This window comes from Balaenoptera physalus, assembly GCF_965194825.1.
Source record: "Balaenoptera physalus genome assembly, chromosome: 20".
Classification (NCBI taxonomy): Eukaryota; Metazoa; Chordata; class Mammalia; order Artiodactyla; family Balaenopteridae; genus Balaenoptera; species Balaenoptera physalus.
In genome coordinates this window covers 14497685-14520444 of record NC_138901.1, presented here as the reverse complement: position 1 = coordinate 14520444, position 22760 = coordinate 14497685, and the positions used below count along the sequence as shown (strand labels likewise).

The 22760-nt window shown below is 50.1% G+C and overlaps 1 protein-coding gene across 4 annotated transcripts in view; it reads right to left on the bottom strand.

Annotated features, from left to right (window-relative positions):
• Positions 1-3457: 3457 nt before the first annotated feature.
• PECAM1 (platelet and endothelial cell adhesion molecule 1) overlaps positions 3458-22760 on the bottom strand; it is a 54237-nt gene continuing 34934 nt past the window's right edge. For all 4 annotated transcript variants that reach the window (XM_082442039.1, XM_082442040.1, XM_082442037.1 and 1 more), the window contains 3 exons: positions 19236-19292; positions 9340-9362; positions 3458-4502 (listed from right to left, as the gene is read on the bottom strand). In XM_082442039.1, coding sequence (XP_082298165.1) covers positions 4473-4502; positions 9340-9362; positions 19236-19292 — 110 coding nt within the window. In that variant the 3' untranslated portion in view covers positions 3458-4472. The remainder of the gene's footprint in view (positions 4503-9339; positions 9363-19235; positions 19293-22760) is intronic.

The following is a 22760-nucleotide window of genomic DNA, read 5'->3' as shown; positions in this document are numbered from 1 at the left end:
GACTTCTGGCCTCCAGAACTGTGGGAGGATAAATTTCTGTTGTTTTGAGTCACAGTTTGTGGTGCTCTGCTATGGCAACCCTAGGACACTAATACGCCTTCTTTTGTAGGAGAAGAGCTCCAGGATGTGTGACATATCCAAGATCACGCAGTCAACTGGTAGCCAATCACCCATTCCAACTTGCCTTTTACTTTTCCTTAAGAATTTTATTTATTCCCAGCATCTTTCATCCTCTCTAAACATGGAAATAGTTTTTCTATCGTCAAAGTTTATGTTGAAATAAAGATTCATTTCCCATTGAATTAGGAAATGCGTATGAAGGGACAATTCAGGCTTTAGAAATACTTTGGACTCTGAAGCTTTTCAAAATATTTACCGCCTATTCCTTTGGCATTCCAAAACAGTCTAATAGTTTATTACTTTTGAGAGATGACGGCTATCTCTTTTGAACACTGAAATCACCATTTATTTCTTTATTCTGAGCAATTTTTTCAAGGCAAGCCAAGTCCCTCTTGGGACATTGGACTTAAAACTGTCCATGAAGTAGATCCTTTGATTAGAAATGGGTTGACCTCTATCTGGGTTTTCAGCTGACATCAAATCATATGGAGAACACATGAGTTTTTAATTATTTCATGGTTCTTAACCCTCTTTTGGATTATGTCTCTGAGAAGTTGATAAAAGCTATGGACTCTCTCCTAGAATGTCATGTACGCTCACAACTTTTTACACCCACTCTCAGGGTGTTCACAGACACCATGCCCTGCCCCCACCCTCCCGTGGACCCCAGTTGTGGAGACTGTCCTGCTGGGCATCCACCTCCCTCCGGTTCGCCTTCTTCCTTGAGCCTCAGAGTGCTAAGTGAGCAAGGGCAGAATCTGACCTGTGGCAGAGGTTTTCTCTCCAACATGCTAATGACACTGGTGGAGAGTCTTAAAAACAACTGTACTCAGGAGTTGAGTTCTGGCTGAGCAACTTTTGGGAACCTTCTTCTTAAGACTCTCAAAGATTGGGTCGGGCCAATGGGATTCCCAGCAGAAATTCCCAGGGGACAGTGCTGGCTTTTTGAAGAGGACTGATTGGGTCATAGGGCTGACAGGCAGTCTTCCTTATATTCATTGGGGACACCATCCTCTCCCTTGCCTCAGGGTCTTAGCACACGTCCCCCCATTGTTGGTCACGCTCCTTACCCCACCTTTTTGACCTGCTACGCTCTACCTGCCCTCAGATCTTTGGTTACACCCACCTTCCTCTTGGACACTCTCTCTGATCCCCCAAAGTCTGTGTTAGGAGCCCTTTCCCTATGCCCCCATTGGCTTTGAATTTTTCCATCACCACCTTTGTCCCACTGTTGTAACTGGCTCTCTACTCACCTGTATCTCTACTGGACTGTATAGGAAATCAGAGGCCATGTGATTCTTATAATCTTCCTACTCCCAAGTGTCGGGAAAACAGAGCATGGTGGATGGATGCAAGCTTGTTGAGTAGATACATGAATAAACTGGCTGGTTCAATGCAGGGCTTCTCAGCCTTGGCACTATTGGCATTTTGGACTTGATACTTCTTTGTCATAGGGGTTTGTCCTGTGCATTGTAGGATGTTTAATGGCCTCCCTGGCTTCTACCCACCACGTGCCAGTAGCATCCCCACCCAACTGTGACAAAGAAAAATGTCTCCAGACGCTGCCCCGTGACCCCGGGAGTTAAAATCGCCCTGGTAGAAAACCACTGCGTGAATGAATTAATGTTGACCTTGGGGTCACTTTGCCCATCTTGAGTCTATGTCACGGAGTGAGAGTTCAGTCAGTCAGTTTCCGCGGGTGGAGCGCTCGGTATGTGCTCATGAAATGGGTGGCTGACCTCGTGTGGCTCCTCAGAAGAGGGGAAAACTTCCACTCTGCCTTTTCTAAGTGGTCTCTTCTCTAATAAGCTATTACAACATGAGGACACAAGAGGGAGCTCTAACTAACAAGTTCCACAGCTGAGAAAACGTCCTTCCTCTCCTGGAAATGGTGACTGGACCCTCCTGTTACGTGATGAGCTCAGGCTTAGACGTTTGGTTATGGCATCAGGTTAGGACAGCGGAACCAGGATCCTGAGTTGGGAGATTTTAGCCATTAAATATAGTGAAAGAGGGACTTCCCTTGTGGCACAGTGGTTAAGAATCTGCCTGCCAATGCAGGGGACACGGGTTCGAGCCCTGGTCCGGGAAGATCCCACATGCTGCGGAGCAACTAAGCCCGTGTGCCACGACTACTGAGCCTGTGCTCTAGAGCCCGCGCACCACAACTACTGAAGCCCATGTGCCTAGAGCCCGTGCTCTGCAACAAGAGAAGCCACCGCAATGAGAAGCCCGTGCACAGCAACGAAGACCCAACGCAGCCAAAGATAAATAAATAAATAAATATTTTAAATTTTTAAAAATTAAAAAATATATACACTGAAAGAAAGACCCCTGTGTGTGTGGCCTGCTTCTCAGACATATAGACTGAGGGGAAAAATAAAGACCCAATTATCCTCCTTAAGTAAGTTATAAGCAGTATGAACAGGGTCTTCCCAGCTTCCACAGAAATGCTCTGCTCTGGTGGCAGCAAGGGACTGAGGAGTTGACACGGGGGCTCGGGGTGCACCCCAAATCACCGACACAACAACTATCAGGCTTGAATGCTGTTAGCGATTATCTAATGCTTTGTCCTGTGCTGAGTCAATGGCTCTGAAAACTGGGAAATTGTATAGCATCTTTGTGATACAACATTGTGTGTGTGTGTCTACAGCTGCCATCCCATTCTGAAAGGAATCTAAACCCTCCAAATGTTAAGAACCGTTAGTCTAACCTCCTCATCTTAGAGATGAAGAGACAAAGAGGCTCCTTCAGGTTTCTGCCGACGCAGACCCAGGACACACACAGATCTCCTCTGCCTTCGGGTCCAGCGGGCGGTGCTGGCCTGTGGGGCAGGGAGGTCTGGTCTGAGGCCACGGGGGAGGGTGGATCCTGAGGCCTAGAGGGGTGGGAGGAGGCTTTGCCAGTAGGATTACCAGATAAAACATAAGATGCCTAGTTAAATGTGAATTTCAGATAAATGAATACTCTTATAGTATAAGTATGTCCCAAATGTTACATGGGACATACTTATACTCAAAAATTATTTGTTGTTTATCTGGAATTCAAATTTAACCGGGCATCCTGGTTTGGGGGGGTTGTTATTGTTCACTCAATCTGACAACAGCCTAGCAGGTTTCAGCTAGGAAGCAAACAGTGAAGCACCAGCTGATGGATATTAATAACTCAGGGTTTGAGACTCAGACTACCTGTGACTTCAGTGAAGGCCACCGAGGCCCTGGCCTGCTGATGGGACCTGCTTGGTTCTCTCTGTGGCCTTGGGTGCTCTGAGGCGTCCCCAGGCACAACAGGTATTCTGTACGCGTGTGGCCTCTCAGAAGATGACATCTCACAGGTCTGTGAAGAGTAAAGATCAAATTTATTTAATGCAGCACCCCTCAGGGTCCCTGCGGCTGTGTCAAGGAGGAGGACAAGGGAGGTGGTTCCGCTTGGGTGGGCTCACTCGTGCAATCCCACCGCAGAATGGCCGCAGCCCCTCATCCACCCACTCAGGGCACCATCAGAAACATCTGAAGACCTCGGGAGACCATTCCTTTAGCAAGGAATAAATAACAAAAAATTAGTAAGAAAAATAGGCATTTCATTCTTCTATTAAAAAAAAAATATTTGCTGGAGGCAACCATCTTCCTGTCCTTCGGCCTTCAGCACGGTAGAGGAAAAGAAAGAAAGGGAATAGAAAACCAGCTCAAGAACATCTGTGCTTTGTCCAACTTCATTTTCTATTTGGTGCCTTGCACAGAATGAACCTCATCTTCAAGTTGGCATCTCAAAGGGGTCACTCCCAAGCAGCTCTGTTTTCCCATCTGTGGCAGGTGAGGTGGTAGAGGGGACAGGGTGCAGCTGTCTGGTCCATGCTGTGCACTTCCAAGGAACAAGGACTGCCCAGAACCACACAGCCCTGAAGGACCAAAGGCAAAGAGAAAAACTAGCCCCCAAGTCAGGCCATTCGCTAGGAGGGATTGACTACAAAACAGAAACCGGTTTCCGTGTATGAGGGGACTTGGAAAAGTTCTTGATCTCTGTACAAGACAAAATATTCAAGTTTCAAAATATCTCAGTGGCCAGTTTACTCTGAACCTCCTGCTGCTTCCCTCCACTCCCGAGCGTGCTCCGGCTTGGTGGGAGGCGGGCCGTGTGGGAAATCAACCAGCCCCTCTGTTGGCCCTTTATACCCAACATAAATGTAGTTAAGATGGATTTAAGAGCTGGTGACTTGGCCTGAGGAATTGCCACGTTCGGTGGGAGCAGGGCAGGTTCATAAATAAGTGCACAAAACTCTTGGAATACAGGAATCATCTGCTCTTCTCAGCATGTGGGTGTTCTCCCAGGGAGGGGCGTGTGCTCTCGGAGTCCTAAGTTCCATCAAGGGAGCCTTCCGTTCTCTGCAGTGACAAGAGACAAGACACGCTATGGTCACACCCTTCAGGATTGGAGACTGGCCTGGCGGAAAGATACGAAAAACTGCACATAGCACTTCTCAAAGGAACTGCAAAGCAGCGCTGTCATCCGAGGACACCACCCGCGGGGCAGCTCCTGCCCACACTCGTTTTTCCCTTCTCTCCACACCTGCTCTGTAGGGCCTGCAGCCTCTACTCCCCCCGCAGACACGTTGCACATCAGGCTAGCAGCCAATTTCATCAAGCACCCACTGTGAACCCAGCACTAGGTCCCATGGGTGCTACATGGGGAAGACTAGAAAAGAGGAAGACTAGGAAAGTTAAGGGACACCTGGTGTCTTGCTCCAGCTCTGCCTCTAACATGAGGTGAACCTTCCCTAGGTCTGTTTTTATATTTCAAAAATGAAAGACTGAACTCAAATGATCAAACCTAAATGTTTTTAAATTATATGATTCTGCCTTAAAAAGGAATGAAATTCTGATTCCTTTCAACATGGATAAACCCTGAAAACATTATGCTAACTGAAATAAGCTAGACACAAAAGGAACAAGTGATTCCACTTAAATGGGGTCCCCAGAAGAGCCAAGTTCATAGAGACAGGAAGTAGAATGGTGGCTGCCATTCTGGGTGGAAGGGGAAATAGGAAGTTAGGGCTTAATGGGTACAGAGTTTGGGTTTGGCATAATGAAAAGTTCTGTGGATGGATTTGGCAATTGTTGCACAACAATGAGAATGCACTTAATGCCACTGAATTGTACACTGAAAAGTTGTTTAGATGGTAAACTTCATGTTGTGTATATTTTGCCACAATAAAAGTGAAAAAAAATTTTTCTTAAATTCCAGATGCCGCCTTGCAGTGTTCTCTAACTGCTCCACAGGGTATGTGTGTCACCTACACACCCATCAGTGACTGGACCCCCGTCTGACCCAGGCACTGTTCTTTCTGCTGAGGATGCAAGAACCTGCCCCCGAGAATTTTATATCCTATCCATTAGTGACAAACAATGTTAGCATGAAGTAGAAGGTGGAAGAGGTCCTAACAAACTGCAGAAGGAGTTGAGAGGTGGTGAGCGGACCCTAGCTGGGCAGCGAGGTGAGGTGGATTTTGATGAATGGACGGAGCAAGGGGGCAAGAGTGGAGCATGCTGGGAGATACTGGGCCCTGGGCGGCAGTGAGTCTGCAAGAGCAGGCAGCACCTGCCTGAGTGCCTGACTCTGGGCCCTCTGCGAGCACAGGGCCCCCTGCTGCAGGTGGATCTCACGGTGAGGCAGGAGTAGAAGTTGTGGGGATTGGCCAAGGCCTTGGCAACGCCGTGGCTGGGCTGTCCGTCTCCCTGAGGGTTGGCTGAGATGGAGTCCCTGTTTTATTCTGATCCTGCCAGGGCTGAGGAGCCTCTCGGAAGAGGATGCAGGTCTGTGGGGCCCCAGCCGGAAGGCCGAGGCTCTGCCTCCTCCTTTGCCAGCAGAGACCCAGGCAAGCAGGCCAAGAGAGCTGTGTTGGCCCCTGGGGGCTGGAGGCCCGCCAGCCCTGGCAGCTACCCTCGCTCCACTTCCTCCGCTCGGCTGGGGGTGGCGGGGTGTGTGTGTGTGTGTGTGTGTGACCCTGGTGTCCAGCCTTCTGCAGGCCCCAGACCAAGTCCTTCCCCAGACATCTCCGCTCCCCCCTCTCCAGGGGAAGTGAGTGCTCGGGGAGCTGCTGCAGGACCAGCTCCAGAGATGGGAAAGGCTGGGCCACAGTCACCCAGGCCTTGGGGATTTGGAAGTTAAGGTTAACTTGCTCACATCCAAGGCTGTGCTTGCCTGTGTGTAAATCAGAGGCCAGCTGTCAGGCACCAAGTACAGCCAAGAAATTGCCCCACTTCTGGCCAGAACATGGTGTGGACACTCTCAAAGGTCATTTTGCTTCTAACACTCCTGGGATCTCCACTTCCTGCTTCTAGAATGTTCCCCCCCACCCCAAGCACTTCCAATGAACCAGATCTGTACTAGGTGCTGGCTTAATCCTTGCAACAACTAAGTGAGAGGGTTCTATTTCCTCCAATTTACAAATGAGGAAGCTAAGGCCCCAAGAGGTTAGGAAATCTGCCTGAAGTGACATGTCTAATAAATAAGTATCAGGGAAAAGTCAAGTTTGAATGTGGGTCTCTGCTTCCTGTCAAAGCTTGGCTTGGGTTGAATCCTGTGCTTTGGGTAAGCAACTGCTACCTTCCTCTCAGGTGACAGGGACATTTCAGGGCCAAGTGAAGTAAATTCTCCATCCATGCCTTATGCTGCCAGAGTGTTCGATGAAAAGAACTTTAAAATAGATAATCAATTAGCTTTTATATGATAGTTTGCAATCTGCAAAGTACTCTGCACACGTTTCTCACTTAACCCTTAAGATGGTCTTTAAATAGGCAGACATTACTGCTTTTGTTGTTGCCATCACCATCTCCATTTCACAGATGGGGAAGCTTAGGCTTGGCTGGAGAGCTGGAACTCATGCCCCAGTCTCTTGATCCCAACTCCAGGGCTGTTCCCATTGCAGTCCAGCTGCCTGCTGCTTCCCGGGAGGGAAGGAGATGAGTTGTAACTAGAAATTGCCTTTTGTCAGTAAGAAGGCAAGTCCCTTCCAAGATCCTGAGACCCACGCAGGTCCAGATTCATCCCTTTAAGTACAGGGTGTTCTCTTTCACGTTATCTGTCTGCCTGGGCCACAACACGATTTATAAACAAGGCAAAAATGGCAGAGGAAAAATGAAGTCAGAATGTGCCATTGAAGCAAGTCGAACAATACTAAATTAGTATTTGGCTAAGTGGCTATCTCATTGTTAAGATATTTCCTCCAATATGTTTTCAGAAGCAACGGCCATTAAACAACTGGGAATGATCGCCAGGTTTGATTTCAGGAAGGAAATCCCCTCCCATTTCCCTGCTGAGCAATTCAATTAATTTTCTCCTGACCCTCACCAGCTGATTATTAGGGAAACTATACCTGCTTCTTTTATAAACAAGACGCATTCCCTTAAAGATTCAAAATGCCTTTCCCAACGGCTGGGAATCCCTGTGCTCCCGCCAAAAGGCCTTATTATTTTGCGGCACAGGACCAGCCATGGGTGAACTCTCAGGAGCATTCTGGAAGCAGACCCCTGGGCCCATGGGCCGGCTTCTGGGGAAAGGGAAAGTTCTGTCTGTCCTAGAGCTCAGAGCCTTTGTCCAGAGAGACCATTTGGATTGAAGAAAAAGTAAATAAGTCAGTCCTGCAGGTCCAGCAGACCTGCCTCGGGTGGACACAGCCATGATTATTGCAGTGGGCGAACATCTCTTTATCTGAGTCCCACAAGGCCCATGATGCAAAGTTCTCACTTTCCACTCTCGCAACGCCATGATGGCTGGGGCAATGACATCACTTCTTGGAGGGAGTCTTGTGCTGTGGACCGGCCGCGGAGTCTGGAGACCTAGGGTTCTAGGCCTGGCTCTGCTATTAACAAGCTGGGTGACCCTGGTCAAGCTGTCCTGCCAATTCAGGACTTGGTTTTCTCATCTATAAATTGGGTCCCCTTTCCTTCCAATGCAACAGTCTCTGATTTCAGGAGTCTGGGTGGCTTACGCTAGAAAAAGACATTCATTTCATTCCTCTTTTCCTTAAATTGATAGCCTTCCTCCATAAAAAGAATGTCAGCGGCTTCCTGTCTGTCAAAGGCATAATGAGTTCTCTGTTTTACAAGAATTCAGACTCAGGCAAAACAAAGGAAGCTGGGGGCCCATTGGAAGGGCTACCAGCAATCCTGCTGAAAGTTCTTCCCAGACCTTAAAGAAGCAGTTTGAGAGACAAACCCCTCATTTCTTAAGATGTTAGCTGCCTCGTTAGTTAACTCCTGTGCTGCTGGGTAGCTCATAAAAAGGTTGGGAGTAGGAAGATAGGGGAAAATGGGTCTTTGCAAAACTTGAACTTGGGCCTCTGCACTTCTTTTAAACATTCCCATCTGCCAAGTGGCAGCTTCCTAAATCCTCTATTTCCTACAGAATGAAGCCTCATAATGAGGGGTTCGAGTCTTTCCCAAGCAAGCCCTAACTGACCTTCCCCCTATCACTTGTCACCGGCACCCTCGTCTGCTCCCACTCTGAGCTGCTGGAGGCTGCTCCATCCCTCACGCCTCTGTCCCTGCTCATCTTTCTACCTGGACGCTGCTGTAAGCAGCTCATTCCTCATGGCCCATCCAAATGACCCCTCCTTGGTGAAGAGACCACTAACCAGGCAGAACAAAGCACCTCTGTTCTCTGTTTCCATGGCTTCGGGAGTAGCTGTTATCCCTTTGCTTTCTCAGCCAAGAAAACTCATCTGATTCCCTCACTGGATCAAAGACCTTGTGTGTCCCCTGCAGCAGAGGGCCTGGTGTGTGAGGGTGACTGTTGGATGCCTCTCTTCTCCAAGTACACCCCCCGAATCTGCCTCACCTCCAAGGACCTAGACTCAGAGGAAATGTGGACTTTGCTGATCTGGAGCTGCGAGCCCCAGATTCCCAACCCTGCGGAGGACTTCCAGGGTCTCCCTTCACAAGTGGGCAACCCTGCGGGGGACTTCCAGGGTCTCCCTTCACAAGTGGGCTGAGTCGTAATGATGGAAACAGTAGGAGAGAATTTCAAAACCACAACTGGCCTAGAAAACCTGGCTAGCCTGATGACCAGGCTAGTCAGAGGAGCCCAGGCTCCTGGTCTAAAACAGACGAGGCTAGTCCAGGGGTGTAATTGCTGGGGCTGCAGAACCTGGGTGAGTCTGGAAATACTTCACTGTTCGATGGACTGTTTTAAAAAAATAGCGCATATGAAATGTGTACTTACAGAATATCTGTTTTCCACGAAATCTGCAAAACAAAGGAGAACACGGAGGTGAGCAACACAAAGAGCACGAGTTAGGCACACACCCCACCCCCACCCCTGCGCCCAACATCTCAGGAGCCGAGCAAGCAAAGGAAAGAGGGCGGGAGGCGGCGCGGTGTGGGAGACGCCAGACCCTCAAGCTTACTGGGTGCCCAGGTTTACGGCTCCTTTGCCCACAGAGAGCTTCCCCTGGGCCCTGTAGCTCCATGTGACAAGCATATAATGTCCCGGGCAGCTAGTTTAACATTTTAAACAGTTGTTTAAAAATTAATAGCACCTGTTAGTTTAGGGAAAAAAACCTGAAAACTACAGAAAAGTAGAAAGCAGGTAAAAATTATCTCTGGTTCCACTGTTGACTTAAATGTCAACATTTAAGTTGAGCTTCTTTCCAAGTTTTGGCTATTTTAAATAATGCTGCCAATGTCCTCTTTGGGAATAAAGCAATTTCCATATTTCATACTAGCTTGTCTGTTCCCAGGAGTGGGATCAATGGAGCAGAAAGTACCAACAAGGCCAACGCCCTTGGCATATGTGGGTTCAAGTGCTGTCTGAAGGGCAGGGCCTGGGGAGCCTCATCTCAGTCATCCGGAGACCACACAGTCTTCCTGCCAGGGTGCACGCCGGCACTGGCTGGACATTCTGAAAATGTCCAGAAGAGAACAGGAGACATTGCGTCGAAGGTGAGTGACCCCCGCCTGCATTAGTTAGAGATGGTTTTCACGGCAAGAGGCAAGAGAGGGCTATGATTTGCCTCTTGGACAGGACCAGGCCCCACTAACAGCAGAGTTTCTGAATGGGGAGTGGCCTATATGTTGGGGCTGATTCCCCAAATAGCCCACTATGGACATGGCTCCGAAGACACAGAAGCCTGGGGAAGGCCCAAGAGGAGATGAGGGTTTGGGGGTTGGTTGCTATTCTTAAAGGTGGTGGAGAGTCATACCCTGTCCCCACTCCCAAATCCTCAGTCTTACTTGAGAGGCAATTCAAGGGGCCTTGGTGCCGCCCAAGCTCAAGCCCAGTCCCTTTGAATCCTGGGCTGTCTCAGGACCCACTGTCACGACGGGAGTCACAATCTTCTGTTTCTTTCTCTAATTTAAAAATATCCTGTTTCCACCAGTCCACTTCCCCCTCAAACCCTGTCTTATCACAGCTCCATTGTGCGTCTCCTCTAGAGGGAACTGGGCCAGGAGTTCCTAAGGGGCCCCCTTCTGTCCTGGCTGGGTCAGAGGTAGGCGTCAAAGGCCAAATGGATGAATCAGCCCGACCAAGAAGTTGAGCCATTGTGTAAACTTCCACACATTGAGTGAGGCTGTGGGCAGCGCCCCACCCCCAGCCCAAACCTGACCTGGGAGGACCCAAAGGATCCCATGCTTCCCGTTCCTCCAAAGCCCCAAGGGCTCTGGAATCAGACACAAGAGGGCAAGAGCCTCAGGCTGTGCTTCCTAAAGCAACAGGGACACAGAATACTAAAATTCAAGTATGCTGATGGAGCTCCAAGTTATGCGCACTTGTTTTGTTTCTTTTTGGTACCAGCATCTGGTGGGTAGTAGCCATATTTTTTTTTTTTAATGGAGCAAGTTTTACTGCCTTGCACTCTGAGGTAGGAGATGCCACCCTGGGGGCAGGCTGGCAGTGCCCACTACGCTAGTTTGCTCTGGGCCTCGCAGGATAGGTGGGGATGGGTCCTCAAGTGCTCTTCTCTCCCTCCCAGAGGGGACATGGCATAGGGCCCCTCTGTTCTTTGGTCCCGTCTCCATGACCAGCCACTCTTGGTATACTGGATTTCTGCTCCCTTAAGAAGTATCCCAGGAGTCTGAATTCCAGGCAAAGAGAAAGCAGAAGAAAGAGGCTGAGTGAGGGAGGTGGGCCCTGCCTGATCCAAAAGACATAGGTTAGTGTCTGGAGCAGGACTTGGCATCTCTCCCCAGAACCACCAGTTGTCAGGTGGGATGTGCCCAGGATACCTCCAAGGTGGGCACAGGGCATCTAGGGAGGAAAACCAGCTCTCGTCTTGGAGGAGTCACAGGAAACGAATTCCTCCAAACCAGAGTTTCTTGACACGGGCACTACTGACATCCTGGGCTGGGTAATTCTCTGTTGTGGGGCTTGTCCTGTGCGTTCTAAGGTGTTCAGCAGCAGCCCTGGCCTCCAGCCATTAGATGCAGTAGCATCCCTCCTCCCGCCCCAAATTATGACAACCAAAAATGTCTCCAGACATCGCCAAATGTCTCTTGCATTGAGAACCTCTGCTCTAAACTGTGGAAATCTTATCGTAGACCTTAGTTCTTTCACAGGGAAGAACTTGACTGCATTGCTAATTAATTATAATAAACCTCTTTACTCTCCTGTCTTAAAAACTGGGGTAAATAGATGTCAATCAGTTATACTTTGGATGAACTGCAAACCATTTTATAAAGTACTTTCAGGATAAGCTGGAGCACTGTAAAACCGTCAGTCGCCGAATCAGAGTGAAGACACAAACTTCCCCGGCTAGCCAGGAATTCCAGTTCACACAAGGCTCAAGCAGGCTAAGTGAAGCTGACGAGTACGCCACGGACAACCGTGAGCTCACTTACGGAGAGGCTCTCTACCCAGCTACAGTTTAGCTCCTTTAGCTCATGTCACTAGGAGAGCACTAGAGAACAAGGGGGAGGAAAAGAATTAAACCTTTCCTTGAATTAGCTGGCACCGGTCAGAGGAGGAAGAGGTGGGGTGGGGGGCGCTTTTGACCCCAGGTCAGCTCACAACCCAGAGCACCAAGCTATGAGCAAACCCTGGGAAGACGCCTCCTCCATCTCGACCAAGAGAACTCAGCTGAGTAACAGATTATCCTGCGTGAAGTCCAAAAGCAAGCGGGTGGGAGTAAATGGGTTCTAGTTACGGGCTGGGAGAGAAAGGTTCCACACTGGAACCTGGATCACTTTCCTGCCACGCTCACTTCTTAGGATCATCCACGTGCCTGCGTACTGAGGAGCACAAAAACAGACTAATCTTCCCATTTCTGGCCAGCCGTATCATTAACCATAACTAGAGCTACTACTGCTGACAAATCCTAACCTCAGGCAAATAAGTGAAAAGGAAATAAGAACTTTAAAAAAACCCCAAGTGCTAAGCTTGCAGATCTAAATTATGAGGAAATTATCAGCATTCTCTCCATTCCCCTGAGAAAGCTGAAGCTTTAGTGAGGGGCAAAATCTCTTTCTCCACCCGTTCTGGCAGTGTCCCCGGGGCTTGCTCTGTCTTCTCCTGAGGCTGACTTCAATTTGGTCTCTTTCTGATAAAGTCTTCCGAGTTCTGAGAATCCCTCTCCTTCCCTCCCTAACAGGCAGGGAACATGTAGCAAAGAATCATCTAATGGCTGGAAAGTGAAAAAGCTCAAAGACAGAGAGGTTTCCTCGCCTCAGACTGAGTTAATTGCTGGGACAGGAAGATGTTAGCTCAGCTGTATGTCAACAAAATAGAACAGCAGCACAGGGAACTCTGCTCAATATTATGTAACAACCTAAATGGGAAAAGAATTTGAAAACGAATAGATACATGTATATGTCAAAAAAAAAAAAAAAAACCCAAAGTAACTCCAATGGGAAAATAAGCTTTAATATCAACATTTTCTAGTATACTACTATATTAGTACTTATATTTTCCTAAAAACGAATATTTCAGGTGTTGGAATAGTTAAGAGTAGAAAACATAACGCCATTTGTGCTTGTCACTGTAACAACATATTAATAATGAATTTAAATTTTCCAATAGGAGTTTCCCTGGTGGCGCAGCGGTTAAGAATCCGCCTGCCAATGCAGGGTACACGGGTTCGAGCCCTGGTCTGGGAAGATCCCACATGCTGCAGAGCAACTAAGCCCATGCACCACAACTACTGAGCCTGCGTACCACAACTGCTGAGCCCACATGCCACAACTTCTGAAGCCCACACGCCTAGAGCCCATGCTCCGCAACCAGAGAAGCCACTGCAATGAGAAGCCCGCGTACCGTAACGAAGACTAGCCCCCACTCACTGCAACTAGAGAAAGCCCGGGCACAGCAATGAAGACCCAGCACAGCCAAAAAAAATAAAATAAATTTACAAAAAATAATAAAAAAAAGAATCTTCCCGCCAATGCAGGGGACACAGGTTCGAGCCCTGGTCCGGGAAGATCCCACATGCCGCGGAGCAACTAAGCCCGTGTGCCACAACTACTGAGCCTGCGCTCTAGAGCCCGCGAGCCACAACTACTGAAGCCCGCACACCTAGAGCCCGTGCTCTGCAACAAGAGAAGCCGCCGCAATGAAAAGCCCGTGTGCTGCAACGAGTGGCCCCTGTTCGCCCCAACTAGAGAAAGCCCGTGCGCAGCAATGAAGACCCAACGCAGCCAAAAATAAACAAATAAAATAAATAAATTTATAGAAAAATATTTTTTTCCAATATATTTTCAACTATGAAAAAATACAGAAGAGCAGATGTGCGTGACTGTGGTCAAGACCCAGTGGGAGGTAATGAGTTGGAAGAGATGCCTCCCTCCCTCCTCATTTTACAGAACCCACCTTCCACAACAGCCCTTATCCACTCAAGGGCCACGTACATTCCTGAGGAACACTGACATGTCCACCCCGCAGCAGCTCCACTGAGGCCAAGGGAATTTACTGGGGACTTGTGAGGAAACTGACGTCTGATGGGAGAGCAGTGGGGGTGGGGCCAAGTCTTATAACCTGATGAGGGCGGAGCCAAGACCAACCCCCAGGTCTCCTATTGAGGATGTTTTCCATGAGGTTTGCAGTACAGAAAACCGCCCAGGCTGGCCTCTGGCTGACACGAATGCAGCAGAAACACGGGAAAATGGCCCCTGAGATCCAGGACTTAACTCAGATTTGAAGGGCAAACGTGGAGTCAAAGGTGGGCAGAGGATTAGGATTGGCGCCAAGTGACCTGGGGAGTGACTCTTAGAAGGGACTGAGTCCCCACCCACCACAGACATGTTCCAGAGCCTGGGTCTGGAGACACCAAGGCATACACAAATGACCATCCCTTCCAAACGCCAGGACGCTGAGACTCTGAATGTTATGACTGGAAAGCAACTTAAGATCATTCATTCAACCACCTGATCTGACAGATTAAAACAGCTGAACGTAGTCAAGTTCACAGGGACACAAAGTAGAATGGTCGTCGTTGCCAGGGGCTGGGTCTGGGGAATTATCATTTAATGGGTAAGGAGTATCAGTGTGGAAAGACGAAAAAGTTCTGGAGATGGATGGTGGTGATGATCGTACAACAATGTGACTGTACTTAGTGTTACTGAAATTTACACGTAAAAATGGTTAAAATGGCAAGTGTTATGTGCTGGGTTGGCCAAGAAGTTCGTTTGGGTTTTTCCATAAGATGTTACGAAAACCCGAATGAACTTTTTGGCCAACCACAGGTTTAAAAAAAGAAAAAAAGTGCTGAGCTCAGAGCCTAAAGCCAAGATTGCAAAGACCTGGTGCCTCCCATGGCCTACAAGATCCCCTGACACCCTCTCCAGGGCCCCGCCTGGGGCTACCCAGAGCCCCGCCTGGGGCTGCTCCTTGGAGGCAGGCCTGCCTGTTGCCCTTTTGCTTATCTAGAGGAGCAGTTTTCCTTTGCATCACTCAGGGGAAAAAGGGGGTCTAAGAGCCAGAACTACGCCCTGTGAGCCATTTCCCAAAATAGCCAGCCCTGAAGTGCTGCTTGTTGGAAGATGATGGGGAACTGAGAAACTAAGGTGGGGAAGAACAAAAACCTAAGAAGGAAAAGTCAGAGAAGACAGACCAGCCCAGAGACCCTCACCGGGGCCTTTTTTTATTGTGGGTCACACCCTCCCCTCAACACACACACACACACACACACACACACACACACACACACACACACACACACACACACACACACACACACACACACACACACACACACACAGTGTTTCTGGGTTATCTCTGCCGGCCAATCTGGAGCAATCCCTCCAGGATTGCTGGGGAGTAAGAAAGACTCTACTCCTTCAAACGAGAAGCACAGCAGAACTCAGAGAGTGGTACAGTCAGAAGGGAACTCAGAGCATCTAGAAAATGGTTCTAAAAGTGTGTCCCCAGACCAGCAGCAGCAGCATGTGGGAATTTGTTAGAAATGCAAATTCTCAGCTCACTTAGACCTACTGAATCAGAGGTGGTGCCAGTCTACCTGTATTGTAACCAACCTGGAGAACCCCTGATCCAGATTCGAGCCCATGCCCCTCATTCCACAGAGAAGGTGACCGAGGTCCCGAGAGGCTCCATGACTCACCCAGGGTCACCCAGACCATACCAGGCTGTTACTCTTAACTTCTAAAGTACACAGAGTTGAATCCTCTAATTAGGCTGATGAAAGTGGAAGCCAGTGGGTTTGGCAACACAGAGGGAACATGAGGCTTGTGAAGCGCGCCACTCTGCAGCCAGGCTCCCCGCACTCCGTCCCTGCTCTGCCACCACTGGCCTTGGGACCAGGACAAGCTATTTGACCTCTGCCCATTTCCCCATCTGTAGAGCAGGAATAATAATAGAGCCTCCATCAACCCTACGATGGTTTTGAGTGGCTGACAGAGGAAAAAAAAGAAAAGAGAAGAGGAATCAACCAAGGCCTGCAGCCTCCTCCCCTTGGGCAGCAGCTGAGTGGGAAACGCTCAAAAACAGGAACTCCCTTGGCTTCCAGGACACTGGCTTTTGCAGCAGCGATGTGGTTTTGGCTATAAGACCCAGGGCTCCCTCTACCTACCTGGCAGGAGCTGGCTGCCAGATGAAAGACCAGATTATAGAGAGACCCAAGCCCCAGCTGACACCTGATGGCCCAGATAGCACAGTGGGAATGCCCTGGCCTGGGAGTCCGGAGCTGGCTCTAGTCTTGCCCTGGGCCAGGCACTAGGGCTCAAGTTCCTCATGCATTTTTTAGCTAAAATGGATTGAATGCTCACTGTATGGTAGGGGTGATACACTGACTGCGTGCTTGGAGTAAATGGCACCATCTCCCCTGGCGCCATCTCATCCCCTTTTCTCATTTAATCCCATCTCCATTTAACAGTTGAAGAAACTGAGTCACAGAGAGGTCAGGCCTCTTGGTCAAAGTTGCACAGTTGTTAAGTGGCAGCACCAGGACAGGGGCTCAGATATCTCCCAGCAAAACAGGGCTCTTTACCACCTCAAATCCCTGCCGGGTTGGGTTCTATGGTGCCTATGGTCTGTTCCAGCCTGAGGCCAGCGGGAGCAGTCAGGTTCCAGTAGCCGGGGGACTGAGGACTCAGGCATCTAGAACCAGGCTGGGGACACTGAGAGAACCCACTTGAACAGCTACCCTAAAGCAGAGTAGAAAACCAGAATATGCCGCCCCAAAACATGCCACTTTGGCGTAAGGGTTATTTTGAGCTAGAGGCAAATGAGAATGAACGGATGCAGAAGGAAGCCTTCCGGGAGCTTCCCTCACCCCACTCTACCGAGTTACTCTCACTGCTTTTTTCTTGTTAATCTGTCTCTTTTCAGGCTAATTTGCAGGGTCCCTAACACAAGCCCTTTGGAATCCACACTGGGCATGGCCTTCACCAACTGTATGGGGCCTCCAGGGGTGGCCTCAGGTGGCCACAGACCCCAGGCCTCCTGTAGCCGGGGTTCCCTGTGGCCTCTGCACTTCACCAGCTTCCCTTCCCCCAAACCAAAGGCAGCTCAATGATCAGGAGCATGGAATCCAGCTCTGGGGTGGGCCAGTCCTGGTGTACTAACCCTAACCGTGGGGAACTGTTTTAAGCCCTCTATGCCTCAGTATCCTCATCTGAAAAATGGGATTTATTGTGGAGGATTGAAAGAGATAATGTAATATAGACCACTTAGCACAAACAGTAAGTGCTTAATAAACGTGAGTTTTTGCATAACCAAAGCAACTGAAAGCAAACCATCTCAGGGACCATCCACGAGGAAAGCAAAGGGGGCATTTTTACACAATTACCCATCAGGACCAACCTTGAACCTGATCTGAGCTTCAGCTTTCTGTTACACTGGAAGAACAGAGGAAGCCTGTTTCTAAATTTGTGTTTTGCTAGCTCTGAATAGACTGAGACTGCAAAATGAGATACTGAAGCCAAAAATTCCCCAGGAAATGGTTTTCAAATATCATTCAGTCAGTGTCAAGTTCTCCATGGGGCTGAGTTTCTGCTCTACCCATGAAAATACCACTTTTAAAAACATTAATTAAGGGGTGATTCCTAGTTCAGATAACAAGTAGGCTCTTCAGGTAAGACAGTGCTTCTCAAATATTGGTAGCATCAGAAATACATGGGGCCAGGACTTCCCTGGTGGCTCAGTGGATAAGACTCCGTGCTCCCAATGCAGGGGGCCCAGGTTCGATCCCTGGTCAGGGAACGAGATCCCACATGCCTGCCGCAACTAAGAGTTCGGATGCCACAACTAAGGAGCCCGTGTGCTGCAACTAAGGAGCCCACAGGCCGCAACTAAGACCTGGCACAACCAAAATAAATAAATAAATATTAAAAAAAAAAAAAGAAATACATGGGACCTTGTTGGAGTTCAGATTCTGGAGATTCTGACCCTGTGAGTCTGGTTTGGGCCTGAGATCGTTGCTACCTGTCTGTGGACCACCCTTGGGGTAGCCAGGCTTTATCAAAGTTTTCCAGCCTGTTTTAATAATTCCCTTTCAAAGAATCCACTTAAGTAGAGGTTTGTTGTACAAAGCAAGATGTCTGCATAGTGACTATTTTCCCCCTGGAATGTTTATGCCCTTTGGGTTGTGACTTATTTTCAGAATTTGAAAGTAGTCTTTGTGTGAAAACAGACTCAGATACAGGGAACAAACTGTTGGTGCCAGAAGGGAGGAGGACGGGGGATGGGCGAAATACGTGTAGGGAATTAGGAGGTAACAAACCTACAGTTGTATAAAACAATAAGTCATGGGGATATAATATATCACATAAGGTATATGGCTAATAATATTGTAATAACTCTGTATGGGGACAGATGGTTACTAGACTTATCGTGGTGATCATTTCACAATGTATGCAAACGCCAAACCACTACGTAGAACACTTGAAGCTTACATAATATTGTACATCGACTTGATTTCAATTTAAAAAAAAAGATAAAAAAATAAAAGTGGTCTTTGTGGATTTCATTTCATGAGACTAGAAGAGAATAATTACACAGAAAATGAGATTGCTGGGAGCATCCCCAGTTCCGTGTCTGTTCAGTCCCAGGGAATCTCTCCATGAGGAAGCAGTGGAGATGCGAAAGGAAGTGGGGTCTGGGCTGAAATCAAAGGAAGCGGAAGCGGGAGCAGATCCATACAGCCTTCCCCAAAGTCAGCGTGCTCACAGAAAGGCCGAAGCTACTGAACGTCTTCAAAGCAAAGCACTGACTTTGCCTAAGACCTTCGGGAGCCCCAGTGCACCAGGGCCCGGCTGAGGAGCAGGCGAGGCCCCTGGCTGGCACCTGAGAACAGGCAGGGCCACGCTGCTTCTCTTGGGGTCAGGAGTGCCCGGAACGCTGCTGGGCATCTCATGAGCACACAGGGGTGCCGGGACACGCTTTGGTCCACCTGGCCGTTAGTTGGGTGTGAAGGTATAAGGTTCTGTTTGCCTGGCATGCAGCCGGCACTCAATAAGTGTTCATCGACTAAATAAATAGTACACGTCACCTGTGGCCACTTTTTAAGGGTGGTGGGGAAGAGAGGGTTAACAACTCTGGTACAACTCTGGCACCCTTTCTGGCCGCCTTGGCTCCTTCTTTCCCCTGCCCACTCCCAAGACCCCATGCATGAGATTGCGGGAAGTACCCTGCCCACAACCCCCGGCTGGGGGAGCTAGGGGGCCCTCACTCACCAGGGTCAGCTTTCCGGATTTCACTGTACACCGTCTCCGTGCCCTTTGTTCCCAGACCTGGAAAGGGACCAAGCACAGGTCAACAACTGCCTCTGGGCACCAGGTCAGCTCACTGCTGAAGCAGGAAAATGTCAGAGGCTCCCAGGCAAGGCTATACCCCACTACCCACCCCATGAGTGCCCATCTCCAGGAGCCGCTGGAATCCCTGTCACTACTGAGCCCGGGCCATTTCCCAGCTTTAGAAGATCATGGTCTCTCCAGCATCACTCTCAGCCTGGAAGTTTGAGGCCAACAGGCCACTGTGGGACCCCTGGACCTAGAGAGTGCACGTAGAGGTACCCCCAGCACAGACCTGTAGCCTCCAGCTCAGTGGCCCCATCCCTCTTCCTCTGACACTGTGTCCCTCTGTCCAGCTGCTCTGCCAGCCCCTCCCAGGAGGCTGGGTTAGGGTCTCCCAATCACCCAAGGTCTGGGTTAGAGCCTGGGTATCATCTGTGACTCTAAGGATAAGCTGGGACCCACTTACAACTCTAGACAACTGGGATGGTTGATTTCAAATGTTAACAAGCCCGGCCTCATTGCAGATTGATTGAATTGGTCCAGGGTGGGCCCTGGTGTTGGTGTTTTTAAGAGCTTCCCAGGGGGTTCTAATATGCAGACAGGGTTCAGATCCTCTGGTCTGGACCCTTTCTGAACAGCAGACAAGATGACCCACTTAGGGTGTGGATTACACCCAGAGGAGACTCAGTGGTTTGGGAGACAAAGAGCCCCCGTACAGCCATCTGTTTAAGCTGACGTACACATACAGGTTGTGTATACACACACGTACACACACTCATGGTGCGTCTACATGCACTTACACACACAGACCCTCAGAATGGAGCCCGCCAGTTCCCTCTCACCTGCACAAAGGACCAGGAAGCCTTATTGTAGAAAGGTGCCTGATGCCGTGTGGCCAGCATTCTCCCTCTATCAATTGGGAAACAGAACCCCAGACTGGGTGATGCTTCCTGCCGCCATGGTCAGTGCCACGTGGATGTCGTTTTCCTCAGTGGCAGATGGCCAGGGCACGTACACAGATTCTAACTACACCAAGATATCCTCGACTCACCAGGCTCCCCTCTCTCACGCCCTGATCCTGCACACACTCCTCCGCTGTCTGCACGGCCCTTTTGCTTTGCCCCGTTCCTCCTCATCCTCCAAGCCCCAGGACAAGCTTCGCTCCTGCACTTGGTGGCACATACCCTCACACACCTACATACTCCCTTACACACTCCCCCCTTCCCTGTGCCCTGGGCAGTTACGTGGGCTCCCACAGCACTTTGGGGACACTTGCCCACGACACACTGACACGACTTGTCCCCAGGACCGTCTCCCCTGGTGGACCCCACGCTCCTCTAGGGCAGTGCCTTGGGTCTTGTGCTCCTCCCGATCCCAGACTTTGCACAGCTACCTGGAGGCACCTATAAAGGTTTGATGGGACAGTGAAGACAACGGTCAACGTCCCTGCGGGTGTCTCTGTCTCAAACTCCCAACCTTCAGGAAGGTCTTGGCATGATCAGCCTGATCTCTGAGGTTTTAGGTCTTAGGATTAAAATCACGGTCATTCATCACACACGAGATGGTCGTGGTTCCTATGTCATGACCTAAATGGCAGGAGAAAGCTTGGGTGGCAGTTCAGATAGACAGCTGCACTGGGGCACTTGGGGTGCCAGGACCTTGCAGAAGGCATCGTAGTGACTCCCCCCAGGGCACCAAATAGCAGTTGGTACTCAGCAGAGTGGCTGAGATACCAGGCACCCCCTGCTGGGACACCTGCCTTTCTCTAAGAGGACAGCAGAGATGCCGTCACCACTCTCCACTCTCCACGGCACCAGATCTGAGGGTGTAGAGGGAAGCTCCAGCAACTCCCCTATCTACTGGGGGTTCTACCGCATCACTAAGGGACTCTTTGCTCAATGTCAGGCATGGGCAAGTCACTCGTTCAACATGGTCCTAACACCTACTGTGTGCTGGGCACTGTGGAAGAGGAAAAGGTGACCGGGGACCTGGTCCCAGCTTTCGGAAGCTCCGGGCTCTGGGGCGGATGGTACGCAAACAATGCTGTGATAAACGCTCTAGGACACTGCACACCAGGAGCAGTGGGGGCCCTGCCAGCTCATCCTCCTTCACAGTGGGAGCCGGGGGCGCTGGGGAGGGAACGGAGGGGAGGGAATGGGCGGCCAAGCCTGGGGCCCTGGACACCCTTGGGAACTCCACCGCCCCCAGGCACATAATGGGTGGCCAGCAGACCTCTGGTCACCTTGGGGACGCTCTGACACCCTCTGGACCCAAGGAGCTGCACTCAACTCCCTTTCACCTCATAACTCTGTGTATCAGCCAGGGCAGCAGGATGGTTTCACTTCTTGGTTGAGTTGCCAGATCTGCAGCTGGCCCGGCAGTTTCCCCCACTGCCCTCCTGGCTCCGCCCGGCCAGGGGGACGGGGTTTGCAGCTCACTGAGAGTGCCCCTCCTCCCGCTGCTCCGAGGCAGCAGCTGCCTGCTAATGACTAAACCAGGCCAGCAGGCTGTTTGTCTCTGCTGTCAGGGATGTTTCCGGATGGGCTTTGTTTTGGCTTCTGTTTTTCTCTGTTAACAGAGAAAGAGATGGCTTCAACGTCATGGGGTTTTCCCAGCAATTAGTCTCAGAGCAAACATGCAGCAAACCGGGATTTAACGAGTTCCTTCCCACCCCTCCTCCACCTCCAAGTGACCACTTGGTCAGCTGCCAGCCACGGTTAGAGCTGGACATGGTCCCCATTCCTTCCTCCATCCCATCTGTAGAGGACGGAGGCCTTGAGGACAGGGAACTGGGTTGGCCAAGATCAGGTCAAGTTGACTCACCACTGGCCTTGAACCCACAAAGTCTTGCCCTCACCTAGTAATGCCCCACTCCCCACCCATGAGAAAACAGGGGGACAGCATCCTGGGCCAGGCTGCTCTCCCCAACTGTCCCTTAGCTGCCAAAGAGGCTGGGTCCAGAAAACCACTTGAATCCTCTAGAAACTCTCCATTTCCATCCAAGTGACTTTCATTCCAGCTCTGCCGAGGCCCCTGCAGCCCACTCAGCACCTTTGTGCAAACTGGGGAAAGGTGACCCGGCTGGTTACAACCCTGCAGGTACAGAGCTTGGCAAGGAAAGCACCCCTGCTTTGCCCGGTCCCAGGGGTTCTCTTTTCCCTTCAACCGCTCCCCACCTTCAAGCAAGAAAAAGAAAACCAGACACTGCTAACGTGGAAACATCCCCACAGGAATGGAAAACGGATGCTTTTCCAAGGACAAAACCTTGCTTCCTTCTTCCTGTTTCAGTTTCCTTCAATCCAAAGCCTTCCAGGCCTCACGTACAGCCCTCATAACTCCACCTCGCCCGGGCCCAGCCGGCAGCAGGGTAAGGGTGGGGCCTGGCCCTCTGGGACAGGTATCAGAACCGTGAGGCCAGAACCCAGGGCAATCGCTCTCTGCTTGAGCACAGTGGGGCATGGAGGA